This window comes from Bubalus bubalis, chromosome 14, assembly GCF_019923935.1.
Source record: "Bubalus bubalis isolate 160015118507 breed Murrah chromosome 14, NDDB_SH_1, whole genome shotgun sequence".
Lineage (NCBI taxonomy): Eukaryota > Metazoa > Chordata > Mammalia > Artiodactyla > Bovidae > Bubalus > Bubalus bubalis.
Window position 1 is genome coordinate 52,608,110 of NC_059170.1, and position 14,355 is coordinate 52,622,464.

A 14,355-nucleotide genomic window follows, 5' to 3' on the forward strand; every position below is an offset into this window, starting at 1 on the left:
AGCTTCTCTAGTAAAGAAATTTTATTTATTTTTTAAATATAAATTTATTTATTTTAATTGGAGGTTAATTACTTTACAATATTGTATTGGTTTTGCCATACATCAACATGAATCTGCCACGGGTGTACACATGTTCCCCAACCCGAACCCCCTTCCCTCCTCCCTCTCCGTACCATCCCTCTGGGTCGTCCAGTGCACCATTCCCAAGCATCCTGTATCCTGAATCGAACTTGGACTGGCGATTCGTTTCATATATGATGTTATACATGTTTCAATGCCATTCTCCCAAATCATCCCCCCCACCACAGAGTCCAAAAGACTGTTCTATACAACTCTGTCTTTTTTGCTGTCTCGCATACAGGGTTATCGTTACCATCTTTCTAAATTCCATATATATGCGTTAGTATACTGTATTGGTGTTTTTCTTTCTGGCTTGCTTCACTCTGTATAATAGGCTCCAGTTTCATCCACCTCATTAGAACTGATTCAAATGTATTCTTTTTAATGGCTGAGTAATACTCCGTTGTGTATATGTACCACAGCTTTCTTATCCATTCATCTGCTGATGGACATCTAGGTTGCGTCCATGTCCTGGCTATTATAAACAGTGCAGCGATGAACATTGGGGTACACGTGTCTCTTTCCCTTCTGGTTTCCTCAGTGTGTATGCCCAGCAGTGGGATTGCTGGGTCATAAGGCAGTTGTATTTCCAGTTTTTTAAGGCATCTCCACACGGTTCTCCATAGTGGCTGTACTAGTTTGCATTCCCACCAACAGTGTAAGAGGGTTCCCTTTTCTCCACACCCTCTCCAGCATTTATTACTTGTAGACTTTTGGATTGCAGCCATTCTGACTGGTGTGAAATGGTACCTCATAGTGGTTTTGATTTGCATTTCTCTGATAATGAGTGATGTTGAGCATCTTTTCATGTGTTTGTTAGCCATCTGTATGTCTTCTTTGGAGAAATGTCTATTTAGTTCTTTGGCCCATTTTTTGATTGGGTCGTTTATTTTTCTGGAATTGAGCTGTAGGAGTTGCTTGTATATTTTTGAGATTAGTTGTTTGTCAGTTGCTTCATTTGCTATTATTTTCTCCCATTCTGAAGGCTGTCTTTTCACCTTGCTTATAGTTTCCTTTGATGTGCAGAAGCTTTTAAGTTTAATTAGGTCCCATTTGTTTATTTTTGCTTTTATTTCCAATATTCTGGGAGGTGGGTCATAGAGGATCCTGCTGTGATGTATGTTGGAGAGTGTTTTGCCTATGTTCTCCTCTAGGAGTTTTACAGTTTCTGGTCTTACGTTTAGATCTTCAATCCATTTTGAATTTTATACAACAGCAGAAGTGTCTAAAAAATTACCCCGGGCATTTCTATTTGTTATGACAACAGACACAAATCTCCCATTTTTAGTATAAATGTGTCAGGTTTGGGAAGCAGTGCTGTTTGATTTATTTTGCTTTACCTTATTTCCTGTGGGATCTTTGGGCTTTGTCTGGCCAGGGGTGTCCCTGGAAATGGGCCTAAGACAGTAGTGTTTCACCCCTCGCATCGCAGGGTGTGTGCCCGCCTCTGGGTCGTGTCCTGGTCTCGGCCTCACTGTTGGCTCCCATTGAGTCCTCACTCTGAGGCTCCCTCTTCTTGCACTTGGGGTAGCCGACAGCCCATCAGTGGTTCCCCATAAAGGTGGCAACGGCTCAGCCCCTAACTTGGGGCTTCAAGGAGGCATGTGGGGCAGGGACCCCTGGTTTTCAAGCCTTGGCCCTTGTGCTTCGCCTTTGCAGGAATCACCAAAGCCGAAAGCAGTATGGATGATGCTGCAGAAAGAGCCAGAAGGGGGAGTTTGGTGGGTAGACTTCCCGCCCATGCTGACAAGAGAAACTCCGTGTGATTCAGCCGTTTCCGGCTCCCGGCGGCCGCTGATGCCTGGTCTCGTCCGCCCCTTTTGTAGCTGAAGGGGACCCTGTTTTCAGCGCCAACCAGATGGTTCTAAAGACCAATGTGTGACCCCACCTCCCCGGCCCTTCCGTGGGCTGCGCACAGGCGAGCGCCCGTCCTTATGTTTTGCGCAGTCCCTGCTGCACCCAGAGCCTGTTGCCCTTCGCAGTTTTGTTTCTTTGCCTCAGGGGCTACAAGATGCTCTTGCTTGAAAACCCCCAGATCAGCTGTGCCCCGGCTGGGCTGCTCTGCCATCGCTGCTGCCTGGTATCCTACAGTGACCCTCAGGCCAGAAGGACAGTGAGTGACACCTCGTCACGTGACCACTCTGAGGGACCATGAAGTTGCTGCCACGTAACAAGGTTCTGTGGACAAGGGGGTTTGGTGCTCTTTTCCCCGGTTGTCATCGTCCTCCCCTGTGCTGATTTCCCGGGAGTGATCTAAGTGGGGAAACAGATGCTGATTGGAAACTGATTGCAGCCCCCAGTTTCTGTGCTTTCTCCATCAAAAATGCCTTTCGTTTTGTGCTTCCCTGGTGGCTCAGGTGGTAAAGAATTCGCCTGCCCTGCAGGAGACCCAGGTTCTATCCCTGGGTTGGGAAAATCCCCTGGAGAAGGAAGTGGCTACCCACTCCAGTATTCTTGCCTGGTGAATCCCATGGACAGAGGAGCCTGCTGGGCTACAGTTTGTGGGATTGCAAAGAGTCGGACACGACTGAGCAACTAACACTTTCACTTTTCCCATTTCATCTGCCCCCAATGTCAGTAGCCCACTGGGCTGGCAGAGGAGTCCTAATTTGGATCAGATTGATTGTTATGATCTTGTTCTACATGATTGGGTGCAGCCAAGGACATATGTATTGGACTTGTGATTTTCACATCACCACTGACTTAAAAGTTTTCTGGGGGACTTCCCTGGTGGTCCAGTGGTTAAGACTTTACCTTCCAGTGCTGGGTGTGCAGATTCAATCCCTGGTCAGGGAACTAAGATCCCACATGCCTCATGGCCAAAAAAGAAAAAAAGAAGACATAAAACAGAAGCAATGTTGTAACAAATTCAATAAAGACTTTAAAATGGTCCACATTAAGAAAAAAAAACCTTAAAAAAGAATGTTTTCTGAACCAAAATAGGGGCCCCCAGACCAGCAGCATCACTGACTTTTGGGAACTTGCTGAAAAGGCAGATTCCTGGGCCCCACCCCAAAGTACTGAATCAGAAACTCTAGGGTATGCCCCCAAATCTGTATTTTAACAAGCCTTCCTGGAATTCTGATGTACTTGAGGCTTTGAGGCTCACTGATTTGTTTGTTTGTTTTCAAATTTTTATTGGATTGTAGTTGATTTACAATGTGTTAGTTTCGGGTGTACAGCAAAGTGATTCAGTTACACGTATACATATATGCGTTGTTTCAGATTCCTTTCTCATAGAGGTCATTACTCAAGGTAATCTTGAGTAAGGTTCCCTGTGCTGTACCGTGGGTCCTTGTCGGTTGCCTGTCTTATATGTAGTTGTGTGTATGTGTGTGTTCTCATCCCAAGTTCCTGATTTATCTCCCCTTTCCTCTTTGGTGATCATAAGCTTGTTTTCGATATCTGTGTTTCTGTTTTGTAAATAAATTCATTTCTTTCTTTCTTTTTTAAATTAGGTAGCAGAGGCCAAATGCTTTAGCATAGACCTCGGTGCAGAGAGTGGAATATTCTATATTCTTGCTGTCCAGCATGGCAGCTGCAAGTGACTGTCAAGGTGTCTAAATGTGGCTACTGTGACCAGGGAACTGAATTACTAATTGTATTTCATGTCAGCTAATCGCAACTTAAATTTATTACTTACTATTTTTCTTTCTTTTTTAGTGTGCACGCGTGCTAAGTTGCTTCAGTCTTTCCGACTCTTTGCAGCCCCGTGGACCGTAGCCCACCAGGCTCCTCTGTGATACCCTCATCCCGTTCCCTCACTTCCCACCCCACCACCTCCAGACCTCTGGTGACAACATAGCTGATCTCTTTTTCAATACATTTTTTTGATGTTTTGTTCTGTTTGGGTTTTTTTTTTTAATATTAATAGATTTCACTATAAATGAGATCATACAGTATTGGTCTCTGTGTGACTTTCTTCACTTAGCATGACTCCCTCGAGGTCCATCTGTGTTGTTGCAAATGACAGGATTTCCTTCTTTTTTTATGGCCAAATTGTATTTGTGTGTGTGTGTGAGAGAGAGAGAGAGAGAGAGAGTGTATGTATCACATTTTCTTTATTCATCTGTCAGCAGACACCTAGGCTGTTTCCATATCTTGGCTGTTGTGAACAATGCTGCTGTGACCTTGAGGGTAATGACTGTGTTTCCTTCAATTAAATGCCTAGAAGTGGAACTGCTGGGTCATACGGTAGTTCTATTTGTAATTTCTTGAGGAACCGCCACACTTTTCCGTAGAGGCTGCACCATCTTACGTTCCCACTCTAGACTTAAGGAGGTGCGGGTAGCTAGTGACTGCATGCTCGCCCTCCCAGCCCCACAGCATCTCCTGCCATTTATTATTGTGTGAATAAACTCCTGAAAGCCTTCAAGAAAATAAGTTATTGATTGTGCAATGGTTAATTTTATCCTGGAAGAAAATTGCTCTTCGAGTGAAGCTCCAGTTGCTACAAGAGTAGTTGATTTAGGGTCTGATGTTGGAGAGAGGGTAAGCTGTTGGTGAGTGTAACGCTGGTTTTGTGAACATGTTTCGTCATCTGTGCTGGTGGCTATGCCTGTAGTACGTGTAACTTACCTGGACAGATACATGTCCTGTTAGGAGTCAGGCTGTCATTCAGAACTGAAGCTGGCCAGTGGGTTCTTAGAGTTGGAGCTGTCCGTCCAGTGCTTCCTGCCCTAGGGAGCTTTGTAAAGAGATGTTCATGGAAATCAGGCGAGACCCTTTTTGTCTTGCTCCCCCCTTGAGTGTCCCCAGGCACTTTTGGTTTCTAGTCTTAGAACCATCCAGAGGCTGGTGGCTTAAAAACCTCTGGAACAATTTTTAGTTCATTAGATTGAAGAGGATTTGAAGGAGAAGAGGGTCTTCCTGAGCTTGTTAGCTTGAATAATTAGAAATGCCAGAAGATGCTCCGAGATCAGTCTCTGGGCAGAGTTCCTGGGATGACATGACCCCATCTTTGTCTCCTTTTCCAAAACACAGCAGAAGCTCTGGGCCGAGAGTACCCCCAGCATTCTCTGTTCCTGCAACCAGAGCTAATCGTGGCATGCAGGAGCCTGGGCACCCCTGTGAGTTTCTCTAGCAACTGAAGCCTCAGAATTGAGGCAGCCAACGATATTAGTTAGACAGCAAACGATACTAAATTCTCTGTCACAGGCAAAGTTCTACATGACTGAGTTTCCTAATTGAGGGCCCCATTTCTTGCATTATTTAAATCCATATCATTGATTTTTGCAATCACCTCTTCTCAGAATCACAGAATACTAAAGCTGGGTGGAAGGGAATGGAAAAATGGTCATAATCCAGCCTTCTTAATTTAAACTGAAGGAAATGGAGGCTCAAGAGATGTTATGAGTTAAGGACACACAGCGAGTTCAGAGCTGGTCAGGAAAGTGCAGAGCTAGCCCAAGACGAGTGAGCCAGGCGTCCTGGGTTCTCGCATCACAGCCTCTCAGTTTCTTCTGTGGACTCGGCTCCTTGTCTGCCGACTCGGTGTGTACCACTGGTGGGGGTGGAGAGGGGTCAGAAACTGGACAGATGGATGAAGAAGGGACATTTCAGATGCATAATAAGAAATGTATTGATGCTCACTGCTTAGTTATATTTTAAAATGCTGCTGCTTGCTGGTGTGTCATGTAGCTGTTTTGAAAATTCCAAAAGAATATTCTGACCTGTGACATGTTGCTCCTCCCTTTTCATAATAGATTTTCGTAAATTGTTCATGGATCTATGTATATGATTTAGCCACTGCACAACTGTTACTCATGTTGTTAACTGGTTATTAGTTTTTTTTATGGACAGTTTTGTTGGGATAAGTTTGCTTTCCAGCCACCAGACCTGTCTCTGGTGATTGACTCTGATAACCCACCTTTTTGTAACTTTTTAATTTTTTAAATTAAAAAAATTTTTTTCTCTCTCTTAAAGTATTTATTGATCTGCCTAGGATCTTCGTTGCATCATGTGAGATCTTTTTTGGCTGCAGCTCATGGACTCTCTAGTTGCAGCACGTGGATGGCATGTGAGATCTTAGTTCCCTGTCCAGGGATCAAACCTGCATCCCCTGCATTGCAAGGCAGATTCTTAACCATTGGACCACCAGAGAGATCCCGTGACTTACTTTCTTTAAATAGTCTGCCTCTCTTACTTTATCCCAAAAGTATTGAAATGTTCAGTGCTATAAGTTTTTGCTTCTGTGCACAAAATAAGCATTCTCTAAATGCTAGTTGAAAGCGTGAACGTCATCCCATCCAGACAGATCTGAAGGTTAATTTCCTTTGCTTTTAACTACGGTGGGGGTGGTGAGGGGGAGGATTCTGTAGTTTAGGAAGAACATTAGCTGTAATATTTTTTTCCCCCTTCTCGTTTGAATGGAGTCTTTAGTAAACGATTCACATGCGCACCAAAAATCTGGGAGAGGCTGGGTAAATTGAATGTGGGGTTATTGTTTGTGTCCACAGAACAAAGCCTTAAATCACATTTAGCATAACGTGTGGTTTTAAATTGGACTGATTTAGCAAGGAGAGTGAAATAATCTCTCATCCTGTCAAAAAAGGCGATACCTTCAGACCAGCATTTAATTGCATTGGCAAAGTAACTTCGGGAAAGCGGCAGTAATTCTGGCTGCATTATTCTTGGTTTGTGGTTAAATTGAGATCATCATTTTCTCCTGGTTGCCCTAACTTTCTTTATTGCTCTTCAAGCTAATCAGATGAATGTGGGGAGAGAAGCTTAGTGGTAGCTGGAGGGTGAACAGGGAAAGAGTGAGGTCTGAGCAGGGCTGTAGTCCTCTGTCGATTTGCTCTTGACACACTCCAGGGTCCAGGTAGAGAGAACCCATGAACACCTCTAAATCCAGCAGGCACAGTCTGATGAATTTCCTTGTGGTCGTTTATGCAAAGTGAATGCGATCCATTCCTGAAAAACTGTGTTATGGAGGGCACACCTAAACATGTGCTTTTGTAGCCAGATCCTACAGGTAGGGCTTGTCTGCATTCCTCTTGGTACTGGGGAGTGAGGTGCTGGAGGAATTTCTAGTTGCCTCAGTGATCCCATTAAAGCCTACCTTTTTATCTCCATCCCCACAACCAGCCTCTTCAGTCAACTCATCCACGCCTTGCTCATTTTCCATCTGGACCACTACCTCTTCCCAGCTGTCTTTTTTCAGACTAATTCCTCTTCTCCACAATCCTTTCCTCTATCTAGCAAACGTGTGTCTCTGAACTTGTACTAAGCCTCTAAAAGTAATCAAGTCATTGATACCTTAGACATTTTATAAAGCTGAAAATGATGACTCAGCTGTAATGAGTGCTGTGCCTGCCACCTTCCTTCTGTTCCCCTGGGAGTTATCCACTGGGGTTCTTGGTATGGCTGTCTTCTTATATATCTCAGGTGTCTGGGGACTTCCCTGGCGGTCTAGTGGCTAAGACTCCACAGTCCCAATGCAGGTTTCCCAGGTTTGATCCCTGGTGGAGGGACTAGATCCCACGAGCTACAACTAAAGATCCTGCATGTTGCAACTAAGACCTAATGCAGACAAATAAATGAGGAAATCAAACAAACAAAAAACCTGAGGTGTCTGTCTGGAATGTTACACACACCTGGGCCTTGGCTTTCAGCAACGTTGTCCCCAGGTTTCTCCAGTTTTCTGGGGCACCCCTGGAGAAGGATGTTGAGATGGGAAGAAAATGTACTAACGTAAGACCTAACAGTTTCTTCTGTGGTACCCAAGACCCTTGTCCATAGTTTCAGTTACCTGAATATTTTGGTATTAAGAGCTTACATGAACCATGAATGAGCTGGTGGCCAGTAACATGTTTGTGGAGAGACTGAATCAGCAGATGGGATACATGAAGTGCAATATATTGAAGTGAGACTTAGTATTTTCGAGGTAAAGATGCCTTTGGCTTTTAAATTTGTATTTGCAAGTATATACTGTAGGGAAGGGGAATGCTTTCAGCTCCCCAGTCGCTTTCTTTAACCTTTGATATGCACACTCACGTCCCCTTCTTGCTACGGAACTGGTTTTTCATATGCCCGAATAATAACAATGTGGTGATCAGTTGCTAATCTGATACAAGGGGGCGGGCGGGTGTGTGTGTGTGTGGATTGAGATGCAAAGGCAAAAATCAGAAACCTGGTAGGTTGACTGTTTTATCACTTAAGATTGAATTTAAACGTCATCGTGATTTAGTCAAGTGTTAAGAGAACAGCTCTTCAGATAGCAGATTATTTAAACAACTTGATGATACACAACTCGGGAAGGGATTTTGGAGTTTGCTGCCTTTCTTTTGGACATGTGAGGGAAGTAGAAGGAAGAAAACAACTGGACTCAGTAGACGTTACATGATTTTAAAAAATACAATTTTATATCTAGGAGAGTAAATCCTAAGAGTTCTCATCACAAGGAAAAACATTTCTTTTGTATTTTTATGAGATGATAGATGTTCACTAACTTTATTGTGATAATCACTATGTAAGTCAAACACTTAGGGTTTACACCTGAAACTTACATAGAGCTGTATGTTGATTATATCTCAATAAAACTGGTGGGAAAAAATTAAAAAAAAAGAAAGAAGTATGGAACGTTCTGTAATGTTTGCTTAGAGACTGTTCATGGCACAGATTTTCTCTTCTGCCCTTTGAGGAAACATTTCCATGTGAAGCCGGTGGTGAGCTACTACCTAAGAAACTCCCTACAGAAATTACGTAAGAGAGATATATATGTGAATAAGGTGATTGCGCTGGAGTTTCATCTTTCTCTCATTTGAAAGGAAAGCAGAATGTATCGCTGGCATTCGCTGCCAGGGGCGAGGTTCCTGCATTCACACTCAGCGTTTCTGTTTCCACAGCTGTGCCACCAAACATAGCAGAACTGAAGAATCTGGAAGTGCTTAACTTTTTTAATAACCAGATTGAGGAGCTGCCCACGCAGATCAGCAGTCTGCAGAAACTCAAACACCTGAACCTGGGGTGAGTCTCCTGGAGGGAGAGGGGAACAAGAGGAGGAGGAGCTGGAAGCCGGGATGCCGGCGGGAGCAAGGGAGGGGTTTGCCATTTACAGGAGCAGCAGATCTCTAATTTTTTCCCTATGTTTTAGGTTTTTAAAAAAGTTTTATTGTTTTAATACATCCTTTCAATGGCCTACATTAGCGCAGATCTATCTGTGTGCTAATTGAGAAGCTAATTGTTGGTGTAATAAGGGAGTTTATTTTTACTGTATTTTGTTTCCAATAAAATTTTATTTCCATTATGTTGCCCAAGAAGGAACCTATTTGCATAGCTAGCTTGAACTGTACAGGCCAGTTGTAATATGGTTGATTTTTTTCTCTCCATATTGAGTAGAAATAGTGTCTAAAGCACCTTCCTTCTATGGAGGGAAGGATATGTTTTCTAACACTACTTCATTGATTCTTAACAGTTTTTCCTTTTTATATTTGAGAAGTTATCAATCCTGTATCTGTCTTTATACAAAGGTGAAGAGAGGAGTTTTGATTCAGCTGAGGTTACAGAACCAGGTGCAGTGAATTAATAGTAATACCTTGTGTTCTTATGTTGCTTTACAGTTTTCAGAGTCCTCATACCAGTGTTTGACCCTCTTAACAATTGGGACTGGGGAAGGGCAGGCATTACGGATTTCATTGTGTGGAAGGAAGCCAAGCCTTTTTCAAGAGGTTAAGTAGCTTGCTCCTGATTGGTCCTCAGGTTAGTGGCTGAGCAGACAGAGAACCCCACTGTCCATCAGACACTATATGCGCCCCCCAAAACTTGGACTTCCGAATTCCAGCTTCATTGTTGAGCTATTAAAGGATACTGCCTGCTCCAAGCCTCATCCTCCATGTAAAGTAATATATCATTAAATTTTAGTCATAAACACGGTGATTGAGTTAGTGATTTACATGGAGTGGCTATAGGAGCTGGCCAGGTATTTGTCAATTTACTAGGAAGCCATTGTGAAAAACAAAAATCATTCATGGGTTGATTTTTAGTTCATGTTTTTCCACTGGGAGTCTAGTTAGACGCTCTTCATTTGCTATTCACTCTGGTTGAGAGACAGTCTTTGTAAGAACTGTGAGCATTCTTTTCTCATAATGTATGAGAGGAAGTAGGGTTTAGAAGAGGGGGAAAGTCACCTGATATCAGACAGCTTTCTCTGACATATATGGAGACTGTACCCATCTGGCAAACCAGAAAAGAAAAGCTCCTCTGTTTATATCTCTGTTTTGAAAGATTAAGTCCTAATATTTCATTTGCATTTAAGAAGGAAGCTAAAACAAGACATATGTAATGGGTTGGCCCAAATGAACTTTTTCGCCAACCCAATACTAGACATGTATTCTTACTAGTAAATTCTTCATTGTTTACTGAGTGAGTTGATATATATAAGGTACAAGAGAACCACCTAGGTCCGAGATGATGGACAAGTTGACTTTCGTTAGACCTCAGGCCTCAGTAAGCGCTCATTTTAACACATTGTATAAATGACACACCCATAGGTGCCATGGTAGTTCCTAGGTGGACCATAAAAGGTCAAAAAGTGGGTGGGCCCAATTTCTGGAAATCCATGCCCCTTACCCAAAATAGTTGGGATAATCCTCCCATTCATTGGTGTATGAAATTACCCACCCCAATAAAAACTGATAACCCCATACCCTGGTGCCTCTTGACTTCTGAGATGGATGGCCACACTCTTGTCTATGGAGTGTATGTCTGTCTGAATAAACATTCTTTCACCTAAAAAATGGTGCTAGGAATAGTACCTGGCACATTCCTCATCATCATTGTTTTATTTATAGATTCATTTATCTTGGGACTATGTAAGTGCCTTTTCTACATGAGAGCCTTGCTCGTTTGAAGATCAGTGATGAATGTCGCAGCCTTAAGGATGGGGGCAGAGCAGCTGTCAGTGGGCAGGGAAATGTGCAGCTGGATTGCTGACCAGTGGGAGGTGGTCAGGTGACAGTGGGGAAAGGGGCCAGGAGCATGTTAGCATATAGGTGAGATTCGTGGAAGGATTCCTACAAGGGGTAGCATTAGAGCTGAGACTCCGATACTGAGAAGACTGACAGGTAGGTGGACGACATCTTTGATTGTGAGAAGGACTTATTTAAAAGCTCAGTATGTACATGCCGTGGAATATTACTCAGCCATAAAAAGGAACAAATGTGAATCAGTTGTGCTGAGGTGGATGAACCTAGAGCCTGTTTGTTATAAGTCAGAAAGAGAAAAATATGTATTAACATATATATGGAATCTAGAAAAATGGTACGGATGAACCTATTTGCAGAGCAAGAATAGAGATACCAACATAGAAAATGGACTTTTGGACCCAACAGGGGAAGGAGAGGGCGGGACGAATCGAGAAAGTACCTTTGACATATAAACACTACCACATGTGAAACAGGTAGCTAGTGGGAAGCTGCTGTATAACACAGGGAGCTCAGCCCCATGCCCTGTGATGATCCAGAGGGGTGGAATGGGGCTTGGGGTGGACGGAGGCTCAAGAGGGAGGGGATATGTAAATAGTTATGACTAGTTTGTGTTGATGTATGGCAGAAACCAGCACAACATTGTAAGGCAATTATCCTCCAATTAAAATCAACTGAGAAAAGATAAAACGCTCAGAGCACCACCTGTTCCAGGCGTTGCAAGTTTCGTGGTGTCCTGAGTGTAAAGTGTAAGGCGGGAGGAGGTGAGGCAGGAGATGAGGCCAGGCAGAGAAGCACGGAGTCTGCTGTGCATTCGATGAGTGTTTCTGGAGCTCTCTGTTCAGGTGCTGGCCGTCCGGCCCTCAGGGAGCCTATATCACAGTTGGGGAAACAGCCTGTAAATAAGTAAATGTCCATTGCGGCAGGGAGTTGAGTGCTAATGGAGGTCCTTGTGTCAGATAAAGGAGCTCTGGTCTTAACCTGCTGACCATTGGGGAGTTGTCACCGGGAAGTGGCGGGTAAGATGATGCTCATATGAAAGATCACGTGGAGGAGAAGTTGGATGAAACCCACCAGGTTAGCGTTCCTGGTGAACCAGGGTAGGAACAGTGAAGGTGGGGAGGGATTTTATATGAAAAGCAGATACAAGTAGTAAAATTCATGAGGCGGTACGGATGGGACAGTGGAGCTGAAATAGATGTATAGAGACAGCTTTGGGGAGGAGGGAAGGGGCCTAGGTTTTGTCCGGTTGAGTTCAAGGTGCTTCAGGACAGAGTTGTAAACTTTCCTTTTTAATCGAACACTTTTGAATTGCCTCTTTGTCGACTTTGGAGCTGTTTGCATTTTTGGCTCTTGCTGATTTATTGATTGTATAACACTCTCTGGATTTAATTACCTAGCTGTATGGATGGGGTTGTCAGAGTTTGAACCCAATTCCTAGTTCTCTGGGAGAGGGATTAAGATAGGTTTCTGTAAATGGTACTTTTTTCCTCAGATGGCATGAAGAATTTTATCTGTGCAGCCCTGGTTAAGGCAAGGCATGGAGGAGGACTCAGAATAAACAGACAATTAAAAAAAAAAAAATACAGCAGAGCAGGTAGGCCACATGTAATCCAAGCTTCATGTTCAGCCGGATGTTGATTTTGAAGTTTTATATCCAATTTTCTATTTATTCTGATGATCCCCAAACCAGAGAGGATTTTAGGCCATCTGAATAAACAGAAGGATGATGCTCTTCATTCTTCCATTGTGTCATTCATTGTGCAGAGTTATTTTTATTTTATTAAAAAAGTGTAAAGTCACATAGGTTACAAGGTGGTAATTATTTTGGGTATAACCTCATGGCCAAGAGCATCATGCCGACTATTCTGGGATAACTTGTTTTTTGCTATGTTGCTTGGCATGTGGGATCTTAGTTTCCTGACCAGAAATCGAGCCCCAGCCCCTTCTTTGGAAGCATGGAGTCTTAACCACTGGACCCCCAGGGAAGTCCCTGGAATAACTTTTGACCTTTTGACCTAGTTAGATGAAGGAGCTTATCTTACGAAGATTTAGAAGTTTTCACTGAGCACAGTGTTGAGTGCTCATGGTTTTGCTATTTGTTTTGTTTTGCTAAGTGTGTGAGCAGTTCACTGTGGAGGTGAGGAAAAAATCTGCCTTTCAGGCAAGAAGGTTTTATTGAATCAGGAATCACCCCAGGAGGACCTCTGGAGATCAGTGTTCCAAAAGAGAAGTGTTCAAATGGGCCTTCCTATAGCTTTTGAAAAGGAAAAAGGGGAAAAGTGCCAGACATCCTTTGACTCGGTTTTATCAAGTTCTCCATCATATGCGGGCATCTTCCCGTTTCCATATGCATTTGAAAACATTCACCTGCAAACAGAACTTAAACCATTGGGCATGGTTGAGTCATCAGGAGCTTTATCTTCTAACACCTGAATTGATTGGAGAGTAAGCAGATGGGGAAGCCATCATTGATGGTTCAGACTCCACAACGGTCTCCTTAGGCAAGCTCGTCTCTTTGAGGCTGACTCAGATTCTCTCTCCAGCTTCGTAAAAAGCAGTTGTAGTTACAGCCATCATTTCTTGAGAACCTACCTGGGAGCCCGAAGTTGCTTCAGGGGCTTCCCATGTCTTCTCTCTCCACTTTCTAGTGGTCCTGGGAAGGTATCGCTAGCCTCATCTTCAGTTCAGTTCAGTCGCTCAGTTGTGTCCGACTGTTTGTGACCCCATGGACTGCAGCACTCCAGGCCTCCCTGTCCATCACCAGCTCCTGGAGTTTACTCAAACTCATGTCCATTGAGTCATTGATGCCATCCAACCATCTTATCCTCTGTCGTCCCCTTCTCCTCCTGCCTTCAGTCTTTCCCAGCATCAGGGTCTTTTCCAATGAGTCAGCTCTTCACATCTGATGGCCACAGTGTTGGAGCTTCAGGTTCAGCATCAGTTACAGCATTCATCTTACAGTTGAGGAAATCGGGTCACAGAGAAGCTGAGTTACCCAAGGCTACCCGGTCAGCGAGTGCTGGAGCTAGACCTCCACCCTAGCTCTGTTCTATCCTCTCTGGGCATCCTTGGGTGCTGGAGCTCTTGGAGGATGCCCTGGAAAGAGGCAGCTCCCATGTGTAGATGGAGATGGATGTAGATGACCCCTGCAGGGGAAGGCAGCACATGCCACCCGTCAGTGCCAGGGAGCCAGGGAGTCACCCTTTGTGTGCTGTGTCCAGAGGTACAGGTCCTGTGGTAGCTGAGTCAACCCTGCTTTCAGACCTTCCCGAAGCATTGTTAGGGCTTTCTTTCCGCCCTCTGGATT

The 14,355-nt window shown here is 43.9% G+C and overlaps 1 protein-coding gene across 7 annotated transcripts in view; it reads left to right on the forward strand.

The window, feature by feature from the left end:
* RSU1 (Ras suppressor protein 1) overlaps positions 1 to 14,355 on the forward strand; it is a 202,227-nt gene that overhangs the window by 38,374 nt on the left and 149,498 nt on the right. For all 7 annotated transcript variants that reach the window (XM_045162704.1, XM_045162709.1, XM_045162705.1 and 4 more), the window contains one exon: positions 8,970 to 9,090. In XM_045162704.1, the coding sequence (XP_045018639.1) occupies positions 8,970 to 9,090 (121 nt within the window). The remainder of the gene's footprint in view (positions 1 to 8,969; positions 9,091 to 14,355) is intronic.